Genomic DNA, 22,947 nt, shown 5'->3' on the forward strand with positions numbered 1-22,947 from the left:
TTCACGCATCCAAAAACAAAAAAATCACACCGATTAAATAAAATTCTCAGGGATCACACCTCGCTCTCAACCAAAGAAAAGACGACGTGAGAAACAAACATAGAGAGAAAACAAAAACTAATTAAAAATTCCCATTCTTAAAGTTCATCTGGAAAACAATTTTTTTAGATAAAAATTCGATTGGAAATCCAAAAAAATCTTCGTGGTAAGACAGTACCCATCAATTTGGAGAACAACTGTTCGAAAGAGAAAAACCCAGATAACATTTAGTTGATAATCACAAAGAAAAAGCAACGATCAAACGTAAAGATTTCAATAGTCGTATAAATCAATCTTCCAAAAAATCTGATAGTCGCAATAACTTATGAATTCAACTAGAGAATAGAGATACAATTATCACCCCATAAAGAACAAACCTTGGAAACGAAGATGATTGAAAAAAAGGTAACTACGATCTACTTCCTCGCCAATTCACGCATTCAAAAACAGAAAGGGAAAATCACACCGATTAAAGAAAACAAAATTCTCAGGGATCACACCTCACTCTCAACCAAAGAAAAGACGACGAGAGAAACAAACATAGAGAGAAAACAAAAAGGAACTAAGAGGAAGATGATTGAAGAAAAGGGTAACTACGATCTAACTCCTCGTCAATTCACGCATTCAAAAACAAACAAAAGAAAATCACACCGATTAAAGAAACAAAATTCTCAGGGATCGCACCTCGCTCTAAACCAAAGAAAAGACGACGAGAGAAACAAACATAGAAAGAAAACAAAAAACTACGATCTACTTCCTTAGAAATAAACCTTAGAAACGAAGATGATTGAAAAAAAGGGTAACTACGATCTACTTCCTCACCAATTCACGCATTCAAAAACAAAACAAAAAAGAAATCACACCGATTAAAGAAAACAAAATTCTCAGGGATCACACCCCGCTCTCAACCAAAGAAAAAACGACGAGAGAAACAAACATAAGAGAGAAAAACAAAAAACTAAAATTCGAACTTGTTACATTGCAGCGACGGAGGCGAGGAACTTGAAGAAAGTTGTGCCGACTCCCAGATCGCTTGTGAGCATGACAGCGTGGGCGGCGAGATTTGCCGCCACAGCTCCAAGCTCGCGGAAGTCAGACTTGATCAATTGCTGAGCGGTAACGTCGCCATCCGTCTTCATCGCCAGAAACTCCATCGCTTCTCTTCTCATCGTCAATTCCAACCCAGATTGCAGATCTCAACACTTGGGTCGGCGATGGGCGCTGTTCTTATCGCAATTCTACATGTTCTGATCGCTGCTGATCCCCATCAAACTTGCCGACAGGGGTAGCGGTTGCTTTCTTGACAGATGTCTTCAGATTGTGGCTCCAAGTAGGATGATGTGATGAAAGATGCGCAATAGCATCACTATGATAAGACTAGAGGGTTGTCCCCGCTGGGTTTTTTTGGCATCATATTTGAGATCAATAGTTGACCATTTTTTCATTCAACCTCTCTCTCTCTCTCCATCAATCTTTATCTATAATATATATGGAGATCTGCCAATATCGATCAATCAATCTGTCTCTCTCGGTTTACATATCTTTATCTATCTATCTATCAATATATCTCTCTGTCTGTCTTTACGTTTGTGTTCTATACACATAACTATCTCTGAATATATATATTTACATATATATCTATTTGTATACTTATCTCTATATCTCTCTTTATCTAGCTATTTATATTTATTTCGAATAACCTCTATAAACCTGTAGATATATATATCTACCTATATGTTAATCTCTATTTCTATATATGACTACTCTCTATATATAAAATTTATAAAAAGGTTGAATCCGCCAGAGTTTACCATTTTTTCCATATTTTGCATGCTGATTACCAGCTCAGGTTTAGGGATGTTTTTATAACTGACTTTTGTATAACTTTGTACTTTCCCCAATTTTTATATTTTTTGGATTAATTCGAGGAGTTTACAAGTGAATGTGAAGACATAAAGGTATTTAATTTATTTCTTGATGTATATAGATCATTATACTTATTTATTTATACTCATCTCTTATAGATAGCTCACCTGTGCCTATTATAGCTGCATATTATATTTATCCATTAATATAATAGCTGATTAGATAAATAATGATATTTTAGATCATAATTACAAATATTAATGAAATGTGAAGGGGTAAATTTAAAATATTTCTGTCCAATTGACTGACTTAACAGGTATCTATAATTTTAATAGACAAATTTACTTTTTATTTAAATTTACATTATCCTTATTTATACATACTAAGATATTATAATAGGTATCATAATACTTCAACAGTGGCATATTACATATAAATCAATTAACATCCATACCTATACTGCATGTAGAAATATCTTCATAATCAGACCCTATCATTCTATGCTCATAATTACATATTTCAATTCTTCAATATATTCAAACGTATGCTCATTTTTTTGCCTCATATATTAAGTATTTTCACTTACATATTATTTTTATTTGATTTTATGTATAATTAAAAAATTTACAAATTATCCACTTCAGTACTTGGCTTGTCTTTTTTCTTTATTTCAGATGACCTTATTTTTCAAATTACAAGTTATTCTAAAATCTTATTTCTTACTATCCCTCATAATAATACTATTATTTTACTGTCCATATAACTTATACTGATGTTTAACATCTCTAGTTCTAATACCTAGCATTCTATAAAACTTATTGGTTACCCATTACTTCTAGATCTTCTATTTAGAGTTATTTTGTTCAAATTTATTTACTTCTAATTTATATTATCTTTTATATTACCCACTACAAATGGTACCTGCTCCCATCGGTCTACTAACTGTGCGAAGCCTGATCTATGTCGGTACATAAATTTATAAGTGCAAGGTAAAAAATTTCTGAAAATGTGTATAATTTGTTCATATTTAAATCATATTTTAAACGAAAAGTGAAAATAATTCAGAGATTTTTGTTTCATCCATGAAAATGTTTTTCATCAAAAATGTTCAACTTTATTAAAAAACATAAATCCATTAATAGGATTAAACATTCTTCAACAAGAAGCATCTAATTTGATACAGAAGTAAAACAAGTTCTCAAATCCAGTTCACCTAAATCTTTAAAATCTCATAAATAAATTTTCATCTGTGTTTTCATATATGCATGTATCTTGAGCTAATTTTTTATTTACTAATTTGATAATACATTTAGATATATGTGTGGTATTAGTTAAGTTTTTAGAGAGGGACTGATGACTTTAATGAGTGGGAGAAAATTATAGAAAATTTTGCCTAACTGTACGATACATTTGACTTTGAGATTTCTCATTAAGAGTACTCTAAATTAAGATGTTTCATTACACTTTTAAATATAAGTCGAAAAACTAGTTTTTGAGACTGGGAATCTCAATTTAGTGTGTAGGATTAAATTAAATAAAAAACATTGTGATTGAAAATGAAGCCTAAAATTCTTCCGATATTTCCTTTGGGTATTTCTGATTTTTCTTGATTTTAATACTTATATGCTCATCATTCATGCTTATTAGGTAGGTGGATCAGACTTAGGAGGTGACAACTAGATTAATGGGTTTCATGGATACTTAGGTCAGTGGTATGTTGGACTGTTTGCTTTGATAGATAATGTGAAATCAATTTCGCAACAAAATAATGAATCTATAACAGATCTTAAAGAAGAAAAACATAATTAATCATCACTTGGCACAGAACAATTTTCCGAGTCACTCTATTTCTCTAATGAGTTGCTTCAAACCATTTTGACACCCGACCTCTTGACGTATCCACACAATCTTCAGACCAATTTCTGCTCTGTTCCCTCAAATTGTGTTGCCATGTACAATAAAGAAAATTTCATCACCACCTAGCCTCACTAAAAACAAAACTTAGGAAAAGTAAGAGAAGAAAGAGGGACACTCAACAATGACTCACATAGTTATCAAAACAAGTTGCTACCCTGAATTTTATAAGTACCCTAACTCAGATTATATCCATCAATATCCAAATATCTTGTGCGTGAACCTTTAAGTCCATGTATCTATTGAGCTAATGAAACTAATGACAAAATAATATATTATTTCCAAACTTATTTAATTATTAATATCAACATAGTTAAGAATTATTTAACCTGCTCAATTGTTTAAGCCGTCGGCCCCAAAGTCTACAAGCTAAGCATTGTAACCTAGAAGCTACAAAGGAGTATAATAACTCTCAAATGGGACTTTGTATTCATAAGTTATCATAAATATATTATATCATCTCTATTTGATGCTCTAAGGATGATTTAGGGTATGGTCAATTTTCAAACCAAATAGATCATTTTCAAGGGTTTTATGGGCTTAATTCAGATTAAAGTTGATTTGCACTAAGAAACTCATAGAAATTGAATTAAATTTGGAGAAAAGTAATGAAATTGCCATGCATGGAACCAATTTGACTCTGACTTTCCTCCCTTTGGAGAGTTTCTTGGAACTGTTGTGTTTTCCTTCTAGACATAATTGTGACAATGGATCTCCTCTTGAACTTATTCAATCATCCATCAAGATCTACTTGACCTTTCCCACCATCAACTCTCACTAGAAGGGGGGGTTGAGAAGTAGATCATAAAGTGGGAGCACCTAATAAATTCAAAATTAGGGTGTTATTTTTATAAAAAAAAGTTTGATCAGTAAAATTTATAAAAAAAAGTTTAGTCAAAGAGAATAAAACTAGCTTCCAATGAGTAAGGATCATCTTCGCATAGACAAATGATTAGGAATTTAAAACTCTTTAAGCAGTGGTTAGAAATATTACAGGAAACACTTATAAAATAAGAGGTGATAACTAAGGTAGAGGAGAGAGATAGAGAGAGAGAGAGAGGAAGAATAAGAAGAAGCTGCCTTCAAAATTTTAGCTTGAATCTCCTTCCGGATTGTTTGATATCACATCCTGCAGTTGGATGGTTATCTAAATACAAATAAATATGAATAATTCAGGAGGTAAACATTATCATTATATCATTAAATTATATCTTTCTTATCAATTTGTATCACATGGTCTCGGATTGGAAGACCGAAACATAAAGACTATAATGCACAACTCCATTAATTGATTATTCATTATTTTTGCGTTTATCAAATTTAAATCAAGTTCGGATAATACTGTCCAAGCCGTACAATCATGCTCTTTCACATTTTTTTGTCACAGGCCATATATTCTAGAAGCAAGGGAAAATCCACATATTAGATAACATAGATGTTATCATGTGAAATAGGGCAAATTTTCAGCTTAATCTAAGAGCACTGCAATTTGAAAAGTCAGGGCAAAACCTTTTGTTATGGCATTACTGATATCATTTCCACATTTAACATGGCTATGGTTATTACTGAGGCGTCCGTTATATTTCACTGTAGCTCCATTATTTTTTAACATTTATTTATTCATTCATTTAATCAATATTATGGATTTCTGGATACTAATCTGCAGATTAAGGAGCCAAACATCATATTTGCTTAGAAGGGTACTTACCTCGTCCAAATGTGCAAAAAAATCAACGCGAGGATGGAGTTTTTTTATAATTCATGACAAAATCAGTTGAAATAAATGACTGTCATTCAACAAAAAATTTTGATTAACAAGGAGAACAGTTTGCAGAATATATAATATAATGGAGAAAAATTATTTTTGATGTTCCTTAACATTGAATGCTGAAAATAATAAAATCATTGTAACTTCTAAATTATGTAAAAATGTTTTTAAAGCTTTTATTAGGGATATAAGATGCACATTAAAGAAATATATTAAAAATATTAGAGATTTCCAAGAAGGAATCATTGGAGAATAGATCTTGAATATAGGATATTATACATGTGTATGCCAGATTATTTAAATTTGGTAAAATAGATATTCTTTTTTATTCTAAATATAAGATTAGCCGAGTTTAACATGCAATCTAAGATGAAGAAAAGTTAAGACTCACTAAAAACTTTTCACTACTTAATTTAGAGTTTCTGAAAACTGAAAGACTCGGCTCACTGTGCAAGTCATTATTAGTGGAAATAAGCTAAAGATACCTGAATGCGTACACATTTTTGAATTAACTGTTTTATTAACTCATAGAGCACAGGATTAAGCTAATTCTGAAAATATTTTCAGGCAATTGTATTTTGTATGATTATTCATTAGTAAACCTAGAACATCACTGTTCCTTGAAACATCAGCACATTAAAATACAATGTTGCAAAAGCGCCTCTAAACCAGGATATTAAGAATGCATTCCAGATATGGATTGAATTGTTTCAATAAATCAATTAAAGCACAAAGTTCTACGCAAAATCTGAAATGCATGCAAATAGATACATAATAACACACATCATCTATGATATGCATGTCATATAAATGTCAAACATTACCAGCAATCCGCAAAACATTTTTTCATGGAGACTAGTATATTAAAATATATTACAGATTTCCAAGAAGGAAATAGGGGAGAATAGATCTTGAAAAAAGATATTATACATTTGCTGAGTCAATGCTAGATTATATAAATTTGGTAAAATAGTTACAATTCATATTCTATAGATAATATTAGCTCAGTTTAATATGCAAGCTAAGATGAAGAAAAGTTAAAAACTTAACATGACTCAATCTAGGGTTGCCGTAAAACTGATAAACTTGCTTTACTACGCCAATCAAAGCGTACACATTTCGATTTAATTGTTTTATTAACTCAAAGAAAGAAAATTAAGAAAATTATGAAAATATTTCTAGGCACTTCTATTTTGAATAAGCATTCATAAGTAAACCTAGAACATCACTGTTCCTTGAAACAGCAGTGATAAAAAATACAGAGTTGCAAAAGCACCTCTGCACCAGGAAATTAAGCTTGCATTCCAGATATGAATTTAATTGTTTCAATGACTCAATTAAAGCACAAACTTTTACGCAAAATCGGAAATGAATGCAAATAGATACATAATAACACACATCATCAATGATATGCGTGCCACATATATATATATATATATATAAATCAAACATTACCAGCAATCCGCAAAACATTTTTCATGGAGACTAGTGTTTTGATGCAAATGCCCAAATTTGTAAATCACAGTTCTTAACTACAACTCAAAAACAGATAAAACATCATAAGATTGAATAATATTGAAACTAAAGATGAAGGTATTAAAAACAACAGAGAACCATGAACTTAAGCAGTCCAAAGTCAATTAATAAGAATTAAAATGAGACTGCACAATGCCCCTCTCTTTTGGCGGTTACTGTTAAAATTTTGTTCCAGGTCTACTGAAAGATAGACCGAACCCAGCTTACGGTCTGGGACCCTCTGGCACCAGCAAATATTGCAAAAACCGAGGCGAATATTGCAGGAGCAACATCATAAGGCATGCATATGATTGATATCATAATGCGCGAGGCGAAGAGTTTTCTCTCTTACTGGTTGGTCTGTCATATATTTTTCACTGTCATATATATTATTTATTTTGGGTTGATCACCGGTTAGGCTGATCTACCCTCCTTTTCCTCAAAAATTTTGACAAGAGAAGAGAACTGGTAAATTTCCAAACCCTAATTTCTCTCCCTTCAATCCCTACGTGGATCTCTCCATGGTCGCAGAGTAATGCGAGGGTGACTCCCTCAAGCAAACTCGCCCCCATTTTCCTCCAGCTTGATCTCCCTTATACCTCACTCATTCAGAGAAGGTGGCAAAACGAAAGGGTTTGCTATTGACGAATGAATCAGTCTAGGTATAGTTCTGGATCGTCCCGGACGTGAACGATGGACAGGACGGGACAAATTTCGTCCCGTCCGACGTCCGGATTCAGTGTAGGGACGAAGAACAGGACGAATTTTTGTCCGACGGTACGAAAACCATCCCATCCAGTCCTCCCAGGACGAATTTTTGTCCAGTTCAGGGAAAACACTGCCCCGTCCCAGACGTGAACGATGGACAGGACGGGACAAATTTCGTCCCGTCTGACGTCCGGATTCAGTGTAGGGACGAAGGACAGGACGAATTTTTGTCCGACGGTACGAAAACCATCCCGTCCAGTCCTCCCGGGACGAATTTTTGTCCCATCCAGGGAAAACACCGCCCCGTCCCTCATCCCGGCCGAAAAAAAACTATTTGATATTTTTAGTATATTAATATGGATTTTTCTAAGTTTTTTAGGGAAATATGGAGGAGAGATAATCCAAATGGACATATGTACAATTATTTCTGAGCGGCGTCAGTCTGAAAGCGCGAAAAAATATAGGGACTTTGATTCAAATTGTCATAGCATGGCCACGGGGATACATCTCAACCGTTAGATGTGAATCCGGCAGTTTTTCGTCCACATTCGTCCGTCCATCGTCCGAGACCCCGGACGGGTGGTTTTTCCTCCCCCGGGACAAAAACCATCCCGTCCGGTGGTCCCCGGGACGAATTTTTGTCCATACCCTTGGACGGGACAATTTTTTCATCCCGGGACGAAAAAATTGTCCCGTCCACGTCCCTGAACTATAAGTCTAGGGATCCTATCAGTTACCTATGATTTCTGATAAACAGTTCGAATAATGATGAATGAATGCATACAAATTCTAAGCTTAGGAAGGCCAATATTGAACCAAGCAAAATCTTTAGAGGAGACTTACGCAAAAAAATAAGACAGGGGCAAGGTAGTTTCTGCCTAACCTTTGTGAAGTCAACGGCCAAAGGAATTCCTTGGTCAACCCTCTGAGGATTCCCCGAAGACCTTGTTCTTCTTCTCAGATGAAGGGTCAATTGGGATTTGGACTGGAGAAGCCCTCTTGAGACCTCTACCCACAACTCCAAGATGGGTCACCCCACTGCCATTGCCGCCACTGCTATTGGCCGCGGCCATCGTATCAGCAGTAGTGGTGGCGACAGCGACTGTGGATGCACTGCCGTTAACAGAGGTGCCTGCTTTCGAAGAATCCAAGCTGGGGGCAGAATTCTTATCTGCGTTAGGCAAGCCGGAGGCGATCATCTTCATCATCTCCGCAAACAACGGTTTCGGGTTCAGCAGCACCTGTTGCAGATCTTCCAGCTGCACATGTGAACATAATTAGTTTATTTAGTCATATTTGTAGGAAAATCTCCTGGAATCAAACAGGATTTTAAATAAATAGAAACTCGTGCACAAGAGAAGTCCACATTTCCCTCTGGATGACCACCAACAGCATAACCAACATCAACTTTTTCCTCATCATGATCATGATCAGCAATATGAATGTTTATTTCGAAACATTAAAATCATGAACATCAGCAACCTTTCATCATGAACGTCAATTTCAACACATTGTCTTCATTAAGATCAACATTTTCATCATGCACACAGATGTCAACACGTCCCCCTCGCCAATGTCATCATCAATATCGACATTTCATCCGGAACATCAAACTTCAGATCGCCGTCATCATCCAAATCACCATCATCATCATTTACCCCATTATTGACATTTCATCATGAATCTTGACATGAACACTTCATCAACAGCATTGACATCCACATTGTCATAAGGAACATTGATATCAACAGTTCATCATCATCATCAACATCAACATTTTCATCGTAAGTATAAACATCAACACTTCACCATCATCATCAACATCAACATTTTCATCATAAGTATAAACATCAACACTTTACCATCATCATCAACATCAATATTTTCATCATGAAAATCACATTTCATCATCAACAACATCAATATTTTCATCACGAACATCAACAGTTCTTCCTCATCATCGTTCATCATCATCTACGTAAACTTTTTTTCATCATGAGCATGAACATCAAACATCACCATCATCATTGACATGGTCAACATCCTCGTCACCATCATCCACATCCTCTCTTCAAAATAACTAAAATGAAAATTCTTAATTACCTTCCTCTCAAGCTCGTTTAAGATTCCACTGACTGCCTCAATATCCCGTTCCTTTTCCAGAATTGCCGCAGGAAGTGAATCAGCCTCGACTGCCTTCATGGACGCCAACTCTGATTTCAGTTGCTCAAGACGAGACTGACACAGCAGACTGGCCTTCTTACAGTATGGAATGGCCTCTTCAGTCCTGGAGCACAGCTCTAAAACCAGGCAAATCCGGAAATTCCTGGGATTGCACGCGTAAAAAAAAAAGATCAAATTTCAACATATGATATAAAATCAAGATAAGATCATAGACTGAATTGAGTACATACAGCTCAATGATCCGACGATGATTTTGTTCGACAATATTAGTCAGAATAGAGAGAGCCTTATGGTAATCATTGAGCGAGGTCTCGACGTCCTCTGAAGGAAAAATTTGTAATGTTAGACATGGGCTGATAGAGAGGGAGGGAGAGATTAGATGGATGGATGGATGAACAGAAGGACGGGATAGAGGAATGGTTGGACACATGGAGAGATGGATGATGGGATAGATGGATGGATGTGTATAAATAAAGAGAGAGAAATAGATTATGAAAATAATCTCCCTCCACACCACTTTAGGAAGAGCCAAAGGGATTGACGAATGAAGGGACAGATGGATAGACAGAGAGGGAGAGAGAAGTAGAGTTCAACAAAGGAACCTCTCTCTATTGCCACCTCGCCAAGAGCAGAAAGTATGTTGACCTTCTCAAGCGTATCTCCAGGGGATTTCTCCACAATAGCCCTCGCTATGTCAAGCATCTTCCAAGCAAGATCAAGATCAGAATCCTCTTCATCATCCTCTCCCAAGTCCTCATCATCGCTACCTTCTCCGTCCTCTTCCATTTCATTGTCACTGGATCCATCAACACCTTCAACAGCCCAATGGATCGATAGCAATCAGCAAAAATGTTCATAAAAAAAGCAGTAACAATGATTAATAACTTGCCTTGTTCAATCTCTTTCTCCTTTTTCGGAGGCAGATTCTTAGAGCCTGAAGTACCATCTCCAGTTTTAACAGCAGCCCCCTTTGAAGGGTTTTCAGACGAGTCTTTGGGGACATTACCCAAAGGATCAGCCTCCTCTTGAGCTTTGTACAGCAACGCACATCCGTATTTGTAATACGAACTGGCACACTCTGGAGCAAGCTCACCGTAGTGGGCAGCCCTGCGTAAGAGCCAGAGACCGTAGCAATGAATACATGGCGTATAATTCTCATTAAAACTATAGTTAATTTCACGGTTTTGCAATACCCCCTCTGTGTATGCGCGATTTGTACGGACTAGTAAGATTTTCTGGTCGCGAAACATCAACAATACAAATAACTTTTTATTTCAGATGAGAAGAGTGAACTCTAATATCCTTAAATAATGTTCTTAAAAGTCCAACTTCCATTCGTCTGAACGCGGTTCAATTGTATCCTTGAATTTAACTCACTGTATATATCAAATTTACTCAGGTAAGTCCAGAAGTAACTCTAGAATGATATATTTCTTTTAAGCGCATTTTCTGAACTGAACGAACCACAAAAACTCTAGAATGATATATTTCACACCTACCTTGATCGCATGGTTATCTTCTAGCATAGCATGATACTAAATATTCAACAGAAAACTGTAAAACTATTGAACGTTCCATTTTTCTTTTATAGCACACCATTCACAATACTTCACAGTACATTTTCTGAACAGAAACAACTACAAACATTCAACATGATACTAAATATTCATACCTGCCTTGATCGCGATTTTATCTTCTAGCATAACATGATACCTAATATTCAACAGAAAACTAAAAAAAACGATTGAGCATTCCAATTTTCCATTACACGGCGACATTCACAGGAAAACATGAATCCGACGCACGATATATAAAGAAAAAATACAGTACGACATTAACGTAAAGTGATCTTAGTAGCGCACTTGATTTCTAGGGCACGGCTGAGGCAGTCCACAGCCTCAACATAATCGCCTCCTTCTATTGCCTTAGATCCCTGTTCAAACAACTGCTCCGCCCTCGCCAAGCCATCTCCATCGCCAGAGGAGCAAGCAATCTCCTTCGCCTCTGAAAAATTCTCGGATGCTTGAAGATCCTGACCTTCTGGATCGTTAACAACTTCCGCTAGGTTTTCCTCACCTGCGATGACTACAGACTGTTCTTCCGACTTCACCAACTCACCATTCAATGCTTGGATCGCTTCAGATTCCGAGGTTTGAGCCTTGATCTCGCTCTCCTTCGCCGAGGCTTCGATCACTTGGCTTGGAGCTTCCACAGTCTCAGCCATGGCGGAGGTTGAAACAAGGGAGTACAGCAAGAGAGGGAAAATTGAGGGCTCGGTATTTATAGCTCAACTCGGGAGAGGAAGTAGCGGGAAATTTTTGGGGGTTTCTTCTAAATAAATGCCCCCAAGACTCCCGCTAATTTCATTTAAGCCCTTTCAGTTAATACTAGGCGTGTTGGACGGATGACGGACCGTTATCCGTCTCGCCTACATTCGTCATCCATGGTCTGACTGAACGATTTGAATTCAATCACCCGTCAATGACAGGGATCGGCAAACGTCATCCGCCACGTCACACGTCACCGTGACGGACACGTGACAGATGACGTGATGGTGACGGTGATGGAAGGCATGGGGCATGACGGTGATGGTGATGCGCGACGGGCTGTACGTGACGGTGATGTGACGGTGACAGGATACCCTGGACGCATGACGTGACAACAGATCCGTCTCGGATGACAACCGTGACAGATGAACATGGAAAATAAATATTATAAATAATAACATAGTAAAATAAATAATATTATGCTTTGGCTATGCTTATTAACATAGTAAAAATAAATATTATTATTTTCGTCACCGGCGATGGTGACGGCGTCACGGTGACAGTGACGAGATGGAACAAGGAAGAAGGGACGCGTGACGTGTACGTGACGGAATTTTTCAAAATCCTCAGACGCGGGACGAGACGATGACGTGACGAACATTTCGTCACGTCACCGTTCGTCACGCATTGTCATCCGTCCCGTCACGTCCGGGGCGCCACGTCCCATCACGTCCGGGACATGCCGTTCCCTACCTGTCATTTTTCTAATGACAGATGACAAAAATGAGAGGACGGATGACGAGAATGAGTGATGAAGTAAGGCGATGAATGAATATTTAAAAAACACACAAATATTTATGAAAGGACCTTTGTTGACTCATAAGACACGAATGATGACCGTTGACGATGTGGACGATGACCGTGGACCGCAGGGATGAAGAGTTGTCAATGATGCCAATGACAGCCCCCGACGACGAGAGTAAGGAAACTATTAATGACGAAAAAGATGATTACCACTGCCAACAATGGACAATAGCACAAACGGATCGGCAATTCGTACGATGACCGCCATTGACGGGGATGACTAGCATGGACAACAGAGACAAAGACTGATGATAAGGGGACAATTAGCGTGGACGAAGGGGACGATGACATTGAACGATGTGGATAGTGAACCCTGTTGACTATAGATGAAGGGGATGATGATAAATTCAAATAAGGGTAGTCATTTCCATGCATTATTCATCTTAAATCTCCTAAAAGTAAGTACAACATTGCCAAAAATGCTTATTTTGCATAGTAATGAGATCATGCCTTTTCACTTTCCCAATGATTAAAAAGCTCACATTTTCTACTTAATTAATGTTTCCATCAATGCTTTCACATGCATTTCACAAGTTACACAGTTTGGGATTTACTTTTAAGAGTATTTGAGGGATATTTCTAACCCCCACTTGACTCATTGAGTCAAGTTGGATATGAATCTAATGATTTCCCTAGTGTGTCGACTCTTCAGGTCAAAAGGAGCAATGAAGAAAAAGATGCATGCTAACTAGTGGAGTTGACTCAATCGATAGGCTTGGTATAAAGGAGATTGAAGGAGACCTTCTAGAACGTCATTGGAGGCTTCCAGGTTGATCAAGGCACATGAGGATGACTCCAGCTGGGAGATCTTGGTTGGAGGAGAGATCAGGGTTGAGATCCAGCCCAGGATTTTTTCATGAGGTGGAACCCATCCATCCATCCATTCAAGCTCAAATCCAAGGGCTAGGGATGAGTTGTAACTAACTCTAACAAACTTGTTCTTTTCCCTTCCCATTGGTTAGAGTTAGTTGTAACTAACTATAGCCAGTTGGAATCTGGTTGGTTGGGGTCTGATCACGAGGATTGAGGCCTCAAGAACTCAATCCTCGACGTTCATCCATGATCCAACAACCAAGAATGGCTGGAACAAACACATGTACCCCTATAAAAGGGCCCCCCTCACCCTCCTTGAGGGCATCCAAGAATTGAGTATTGTTTTCTTCACTTTCTTTCTTTCTTGAGCTTGTTCCTAGGTCCACCTTCATTCAGAAGGTGCATGGAGTCTTCTAGGAGCGTCCTGGATCTTGAAGCCAGTTGGTAGGGAGCTGGAGAAACAACCTTGGGCCCTTTGGGATGTGACAAAAAGGTTACGTGCTTCTTCTCACCCTATCTCCTTTTAGAATTCTCTTAAGCTTCTTGGTTATCCTTAGGCAGATAGCCAACGTCTTAAGCTTTCCAACGCCTATTCACACGTGTCAAACCGATATCTGGAACTCCAGATATCGTTGTTTTGGTCCACTGCGTGTGAGAGGACCTCCGTGCGCGCGACCAGCGGCGGAGCGGTGAAGCCCAGCGCACAAACAGCGGCGGAAGCGCCCAAATTTGTGCGCTATCTCTCTCTCCCTCTCCTTTTCTCACTCAATTAAATTCTGAATTTTTTATCTCTCTCTAGAGACGATAAAAAATTCTGAAAAAATTCTCAAAAATCATTCTCAGTCTAAGCTTCCTACAGAAATTTTTTCACACTTGGTAAAATTCATATAATCTTTATTAATTGAACATAAACCTGCTTAATCACTAAAAATATTACAAAAGAGTTTTATACAAATCTTGAACTTGAAATACTAATTGAAATTCATCCTAACTAGCTACCTAGCTCCTTGAGGGATCAACCCTTACTAAAATACTACTAGTAAGGAAACAAAATTGTTGATTGGTACTTAACTATCCTTACAAATGACTTAAGATCAATTTTTAACCTCTAGTTTGGACCAATCAAATGGCGCCGTTGCCGGGGAGCAACGTGTAGCTTGTTGGATTGAGTTTTAATTAGTTTAACTCTCTATCTTGTTAAGGGTAACTCATCTCTTCTCTTTGAGTTTATGGTGTTAACCAGGTCCCATAAGAAGACTTTTATGACACAAGATCAAGAAGGGAAGAATCTAAACGAAGATCTTGCCAAAAGCGACAGCAAAAGGATGGAGGGAAATCGCCAAGATCAGCATAGGTGTCAATTACCTTGCAATCCTCAAAGAAAGACTCTGTTAGAGCAAGTAAATCCAAAGACTTTAAGGAAATCTACATCTATTGCTTTAGATCTTCCAGAAGGAGTTAGATTTAAAGTAGACAATACTTTACTTAATTCTCTTCCTAAATTCTGTGGAAAGTACCATGAAAATCCATATTACTTCTTAGACAATTATACCATAATTTGCTCATCTCAATGCATGCCCGGAATTTCAACAGATCATGTTAAGATGTTTTACTTCCATCATGTTTTAGAGGACAAGGCTAAGGATTGGTATATGAAATTGGGAGTAACCTTATCTAGTTGGGAAAAAATTGAAAATAATTTTTTACTTAAATTTTTTCCTCATTCTAGAACTAAGGCATGCATTATAGAAATTGAGAATTTTTGTCAACATGAAGATGAAAATTTTAGTGAGGCTTGGGAGAGGTTCAATGATTTATGTAGAAAATGTCCACACCATGACATCGAGGAGTCCAAGTTAGCTTAAATTTTCTATGAAGGATTAAGTGAGGTGAACCAACTCAAAGTAGATCAATCGGCTGGAGGATATTTTTATAATGCATATGAGGATGAGGTGACGGAAATTATTGAAAGAGTTGCTGAGATTCACTTGCAAAAAATTAATGCAAGCAATAATGGAAGAAAAATTAGAAGAAATATATCATCTGTTCAAGAAAGAGATGATATGGGGGTCCAAGAGCAATTAAAAGAGCTAACCACTATAGTAAAAGGACTAGTTCAGCATAACTCACCATTAGTCCTGGCAAAGAATTGTTCGTTGTGTGGCAGCAAAGATCATGAGGATGGAGCATGCCAGCAGGAGGAAGAAGTACAGGTGATCTACTCCAATCAACAACAATGGAATGAGGAACAAAACTCTAACGCCTTTCCTCAAAGACCTGTCTTCAACCAACTTGCAAAGCCCACATTTCAAGCTCGGCCATCTGTCCATCATGGCCTATCCTGCACAAAACCTCCACAACCTACCTACCAAGCGCCTCCTTATCGAGCTCCAAATCCACAAGTGTCACAGACTCAAGGTACAATTGACCCTTTAGGCAAGATGAGTTCTATGATATAGGGGTTAGCGCCAATGATGGAGCTACAAATTAAAGCTACGATGGAGAATCAGCAGCAGATCAAGGTTCTGGTGGGCACTCTAAATTGGAGGTAAGGGAGTTGACCCCAACTCCCATTCAGGTCATTTCCCAACACAACCTTGCACTAATCCTATAAATATTTGTGTTGTTGATAGTGAAGTTCATGATTTAGAAATAGAAAACATAGAGGTGGATCAAGAAGATATTCAATCCATTTCTCAATTAAGAAATGACAAAGAACTTCAGGATCCAAAGAAGGATAGAGGAGATGAAAAAGTAGATGCGGAAGAACCTGGACCATGTAAAGACCTCTTAGATCCGTCTTCCTCACCTGTCCTGTATCCCACTGCTCTTTAAATACCTAAGACCATCCTAGAGTATGATAAACGAATCACTGATAACTTTCATGATGCCATCATAAAAATCTGTGTGAAAGATATGATAGATAGTTCACCCTTCTTGGAAAAATATATCAAAGAATTATGCATCCCTAAGAGGAAAAGGGATGAAGCAAATATGATAGTGAACTCATCCAGCTTTATCAGAGAAATACCGCCAAAGTTAAAAGATCCTGTATCTCGTTTGATAAGTTGTGAAATTGGAGGAAGGAGATTTACTGGAAAACTCTTAGATATCGGAGCTAGTATTAGCATTACGCCTAAAGCAATCTTTCATGAATATAAAACTGGGGAGTTAAAGGACACCTATATGGACTTATTATTAGCTGATGGATCACTTAGGAGGCCTACAGGATTATTAGAGGATATGGTGATTAAAGTAAAACAATGTAGCCTCCTTAATGATTTTATTGTGACTGAAGTGAATGTTAAGGAAGCCCTAAGCCTAGTTCCAATTATCCAAGGTCGACCATTTTTATCAACAGCTCGGACAGTCCTTCAATTTGAAAGAGGAATAATGGATTTGAAGATAGGGGATGAAAATGCTCAGATGAATATCAATAGACCTTTAAAGCATCCTAGAAGGAAAGTGGGAATCAATTTTTCTGAAATAGATGCTGAAGATAAACATATACTCAAAACTCATCACTTAGGAGTAGAGGATCTTTATCACAAAGAAGAAGAACCAACGATCCCTCCTGAACCTCCAGACCTAGGACTAGACCTTAAATCTTCTGATGCAGGACGGTGGTATGTCCTGCGCAGTTGTCGGTGAAGTATCCTGGTATGGTCTTTCGCGGGGTCCTCATTCGTCGAGTCGGAGGGTGTGTCTCTATCTTCGTGTGGGCGAAGCTCCTCGGATAGTCGGTGAGGCGTTGGTGGAGTCGTCGAGGAACGGCGTCAGTGAGCGGCGTCGGCGAGCAGCGTTGGCAAGCGGCGTTGACGAACGGCATCGGCGAGCGGCGTCGGCGAGCGGTGATGGCGGCGGCGGCGGCGGTGGCGGCGAGTGGCGGCGGCGGCGGCGAGTGGGCGGCAGGCGGCGGCGGCAGCATCCGGCGGCGGCAGCGGTCGGACTGGACCAGGCTGGGCTGCTGGTCCGGGCCACGGTCTGGGCTGCTAGCTGGATCGCGGTCTAGGTCGCTGGCTGAACCGCGGTCTGGCCTGCGGTCTGGGCCGCTGGCTGGACCGCGGTCTGGGCCGGAGGCAGGCCAATGACCAAGGCCCACATGGGGGCTAGGGCTGATGTGGCCGCCTCAGGTTGCGTGCCCAGCCGCCAAAGAGACGGCGCCTCGGGACACGAGCCAGGGCGGCTAGGCAGCTGGCGAGCGGCGCCTCGGGGAGCGGTATTTTGGCGCCTCGGTGTGCGGTTCTGGCAATTGGGCCAGGTGGGCCTGGCCGGTTGGAGCCGGCCCATTAGGCTGAAGGGCCCATTGGGCCGGCCGACTGGACCTAGGCGCGTGGTGGCGCGGCCTGGGTCTGGTGCCTGGGCGCGTCAAGGCGGCGCGAGGGCAGCGAGCGCGCCGTGCTGCGGAGCAGCGCTGGCGCTGGCAGCCCGGCGACACCGGGCGCCACAGGCGGTGCCAGGCGGCGCGCGAAGGTGCGCGGACGGTGCGGCGTCGCGCGCGCGGCGGGCGGTGCGGGCGTCGCGAGCGCGGGCGGCGCGCGCGGGCGGGCTGAGCGGCTGGCGCGCGGCTGCGGCTGGCGCGGGCGGGCTGGCGGCGCGGGCGCTCTGTGGCGCGGGAGTGCGATGCGGCAGAAGGATGATGCCGGGCGTGCGGCGATGCGGCAGAAGGATGATGCGGCGGCGGCGGAGCCGCTCTAGGTCACTCGGACCTTTCTTCCAAAAACTCTTTTCTCTCAAAGGGAAAATCTGTGCGTGCCATTACAAGGGGTTCCTTATATAGGACCCATGATTCAAATAAGGGAAATCCTAACTTATGAATGACGAAAATTTAAACTAACCTAGGAAAAAAAAGTTGCGGATACGTTGAGGGCGTCACCATCATCTTCACGCAACCTGAACAAAATGGAACAAAAGGACAGTTTGAGATTTTGTTATTCAAGGCTAGGAGCTGGGCATTACTCTTCTTGTAGATACGGCTTAAGCCCTATCTACAAGATGAACCTGTTAGAGAGCAATTGCATATCCATCTAGTGGAGTCCCCAAGTAAATAAATAATCTGCATTTCTTATTAACCTTCCTAATCACTAAAAACATAACAAAAAAGGTTTATATGAATCTTGAACTTGCAATACTAATTGAAATTCATCCTAACTAGCTACCTAGCTCCCTGAGGGAACGACCCTTACTAAAATACTACTAGTAAGGAAATAAAATTGTTGATTGGTACTTAACTATCCTTAAAAACGACTTAAGATCAAATTTTACCCCTTAGTTTGGACTAATCAGATGACCACCATCCATGATGTAGATGACAACCACCCAGGACAGAGAAATGGCCGTGGACAATGGGGATAACAACCATTGACAACGTTGACTGAGTAGTGACGATAATGAGTGCATGCACCACAGTTATGATGAGGATTATCGACGAGAAGATGACGACCATTGACAACAAGTGTGATGATTGTTGATGCAAGGGACAATGATTGTTGAGGACATGAACCTTGATTGAGGATGATGACCGTCGACGATGGGATGATTAATGCCAATGATGTGGGGTGACAATCACCAATGATGAGGATGACTATTGGATATTCATTCAAATATTTCTGGTCTTACAATTATGCCATGTCACATGTCGCAATTAGATTTGATCGTTGATTGGTGCTTTTTTATTTGCATGGGTAAAGTGGACTGATAAAAAAGATCGAATTTAAATCAAAATAGATGCGATGTGAAGATCGATATAAAAATAATAAAAGTACAATAATTAAATATTAAGATATCAAAAGTTACAGCGATGCGTGTGGTGCGCACTTGTAACTCCACAATTGATTACAAACTTAAGTGACATTGAGACGATGTATTACACTAAAAATCAATGTGATCCTGGCAGAAAATAAGGATCCATAATAAACACCATCGTTTTACATTTTTTCTTATTTGTCATCTTCATTAAGTTAGATCCCTTTCATCATTATGTTGTACCATAATTTCACATGACTTCACATTCTGATCATGTCTCCCGCATTTCACATCATCGTCTCTTCGTCATCTCACTTATCATTTCTGCTTCATCATGTCACTCCTGATGTAAATATATACGTGGCCGGCAAGCCAATTACACATTTTACATCTTTTTCCATGCTCATTAATAGAACATATTCATTATATTGCGCGTGTGACACATATAATGAAGTCCATGAATACATGATATGACTTAGAGAATTACGATGAGATCGTAATACAGATATCACTAGTCTTTAAGCATGTATTCTAAAAACTATCCTGATAGAACATCACTATCCCAATAGAATATCGCTAATGGCCATTCTAGTAGCCATTAGCGTGGAGACACTAATGAAAGAGTTCACTGAATTGATCTATACAAATTACTTAATGGTATTATACCGAACTGTCAATCAGGTTGATTCATGTTACGGTTGTGTAAGTGGTCCTTCGACTTGAGACACCAAATATGTATTATGGACGAACAATTGTATGTTAACTATAACCTACTTGTCCCTAATCATGGGTTTTAATTTGAGTGCATCAAGAAATTCGCGAAGATGATTGAGTGGTTAAGATGGGATCGTTCACCCTCGGTATCGGAGGTTATATCTCAAGAAAGATGATGCCATGAAGTCTTTGTCCAAAGCAGTGAATATCTGATGATTTTAGAACGCGTCGATACTAACTCGGATGACAGGTTGGGGTTTGACGGTTGATCATACCCTAAGTCATCATAGGAGCGTCAAGTGGAGGAGGGACTATACATACACGGTAACCAATGATGAAAAGGTTATTTGAGTGATTTGATATACACTCCTCCTTATCTTCTAGAGCACGAGTTGTACTTTGGAACCCCACGTGTTGGAAACTCAACCAGTTGATAGGGTAAAATTGATCTGACATTAATTTATCTATATGATGATATAGTTTATTAATCTGGAAGGCCAATAAAGATTATTGAGTCATTGATGAGACTGACACTATTGGGTTTTGTGCCCTGGTTCAACCATGGAAAACATGGTTTCCATGGAATCGTGAAATCGATTCTCAATCGATCTATAAAATCAATACATGACATGTACCTCGCGGGAAACTTATTCCACCATTAACATGCTCACTTTGAGAATGTTCTAAATTCATTCACGTGCCCGGCCTCTAGATCTATCCACGCGATCACGTTGGCCTTAGATCTCAACCTCCCTATTGAAAATCTTGAAGATCTTATGATAATGAAGACACTCCTTGGTTTAGTGGGCAAGAGAGTAGAGCGGAGAAATGGGGGGCTCTTAATTCTAACTGGCATGGATGCTAGAAAATGAGTGCCCCTTCCCAATTTATATTTTACTAAAGTTTTTATCTATAACTTATAAGGTAAAATATATTCACCAATGTCCTTATGATCTTATGTGTGTGACCTTCTTGGCAAACCTTATTAATTAACTATGTCAACATATAAAATTAATTAACTAAGGATCAATTGAACCCAATCGATAGGTTAAGTTTTCAGCCTGTGAGGTGCCAAGCTACACCTCGTGCTCTAGAAGATACCGAGTAGTATTTGAACTCTCTCAATGTTCTAAGTATTTGAACCTCTATAGTCATTGGTTACCATACATGTATAATCTATCTTCAGCACGAGCCTCTCGAACAACTTAGGCTATGGTTTATCGTCAAGCCCTAATCCTTTATTCGATCAGTATTGACGTGTAATGGAGATCATTGGAGAACGCATTTTCCAATATCCTCACTACCCGTGGCCAAAGATTCGCTGCGTCATTCTCTTTGAGCCAATCTCCTCTTAGACCAAGGCCGAATGATCTAGTCTTGACCACTTAATCATCTCCGTGAGTTTCTTACTACATTCAGGCTATGACTTGTTAGAATCCCACAATTAGAAGCTCTCAAGTCGTAGTCAAAATGTAGTTGTCAATTCACAAGATGTTTAAGGCTTCCGCTACGGAATATTTTGATTTATTCATATCGAGGTTTGTAGAACCCAGCAGCTCCGGTGTATTTGCTTTCTTATTTTTTATTGTCATTCTATTCTCATTCTCAAATCGTTCCTTTCATCACATCACTCTCGTCTAATTGCCATCCTGTTCTTTTACTGTCATTTTATTCCCATTCTCAAATCATTCTTCTATAATCTCATTACCACTATTTAATATAATAATCTGAAGTTTGTAAAAAATTATTGTATTCTTACCTTACATTTTCTTGTCACTCGATCCCCTATTACATGCGCATCTCGTCACACCTCATTAATCAGTTTTTAAATAATATTAAATCCTTATTTATTGTTCTGTGTGGAGAACAATAATTAAATTTACTTGGAGTATAAGTTTATATTGTAATTGATTAAACTTAAAAACAGCGACGATATACCACCCCAAATGGGACCGATAACCTCCAACAAGAGAGACGATAACTGTCAACAATGATTATAAACGACGAGGATGATGGGCACAGATGACAGGGATGACAACCATTGATGATGGGGATGATGATTGTCATTGATGGGGATGATAATTGTCATCGATGATAGGATGATGACTGCTATGATTGCTTATAATAGATCTATGGACGGGGATGACCTTTTTTCCAATCAGACGGAGGATTGTCATGGACGGGATGATGATGATCATCAATAAGAACATTGACCATCATCGGGTGGGACAATACCATAATTGATAAGAACAATGATCATCATTGAAGGAAATGGCAATGGTGATAGGCATAGGCTGAGATCATCATCGAAATTTGTCAACATTTATAATTTACTCTCCGGACGTAACATGAAGTTTCCATTCCGACCGTCGTATTACATCACCAAACGTAAGTGTGCATATGTCCCTCTCTTTTTCTCTCCTCCATATTTCCCTAAAAAACTTTTTAAAATCCATATTAATTCAATCCTACCTGGGAACTATTTTTATTGGATATTTTGTTAGGTACGAGGAACATGACAATTTTTCTCTGGACGGGACGAAACTGGCA

The 22,947-nt window shown here is 39.0% G+C and overlaps 2 protein-coding genes and 1 non-coding gene across 7 annotated transcripts in view; all 3 read right to left on the reverse strand.

The window, feature by feature from the left end:
• LOC144707448 (cold-regulated 413 plasma membrane protein 2-like) overlaps positions 1–1,358 on the reverse strand; it is a 5,345-nt gene extending 3,987 nt beyond the window's left edge. The window contains exon 1 of the mRNA XM_078580558.1: positions 1,018–1,358. Coding sequence (XP_078436684.1) covers positions 1,018–1,208 — 191 coding nt within the window. The 5' untranslated portion in view covers positions 1,209–1,358. The remainder of the gene's footprint in view (positions 1–1,017) is intronic.
• A 3,413-nt stretch (positions 1,359–4,771) lies between these two features.
• Positions 4,772–12,256, reverse strand: LOC144707797 (Tetratricopeptide repeat (TPR)-like superfamily protein). 5 transcript variants are annotated; one of them, XR_013582545.1, is made up of 8 exons: positions 11,857–12,256; positions 10,884–11,101; positions 10,597–10,806; positions 10,225–10,315; positions 9,914–10,136; positions 8,694–9,069; positions 5,528–5,606; positions 4,772–4,948 (listed from the first exon to the last, which is right to left on the reverse strand). XR_013582545.1 is itself a non-coding variant. In XM_078581043.1 (7 exons), exons 1-6 carry the CDS (start codon positions 12,216–12,218, stop codon positions 8,728–8,730), a joined length of 1,446 nt encoding a protein of 481 aa, XP_078437169.1. In that variant the 5' UTR covers positions 12,219–12,256; the 3' UTR covers positions 5,487–5,606; positions 8,694–8,727. The 5 variants fall into 5 exon arrangements, 3 of the variants coding, with proteins under 3 accessions (XP_078437169.1, XP_078437170.1, XP_078437168.1); XR_013582546.1 differs by having other exon boundaries at positions 4,772–4,966; XM_078581043.1 differs by lacking the exon at positions 4,772–4,948 and having other exon boundaries at positions 5,487–5,606.
• Positions 12,257–15,674: 3,418 nt separating this feature from the next.
• On the reverse strand, positions 15,675–15,781 carry LOC144708184 (small nucleolar RNA R71). Its single transcript, XR_013582718.1, has one exon. It is a non-coding gene; the product is annotated as a small nucleolar RNA R71 (small nucleolar RNA).
• Positions 15,782–22,947: the final 7,166 nt, after the last annotated feature.

Source organism: Wolffia australiana, chromosome 9 (assembly GCF_029677425.1).
Source record: "Wolffia australiana isolate 7733 chromosome 9, ASM2967742v1".
Lineage (NCBI taxonomy): Eukaryota > Viridiplantae > Streptophyta > Magnoliopsida > Alismatales > Araceae > Wolffia > Wolffia australiana.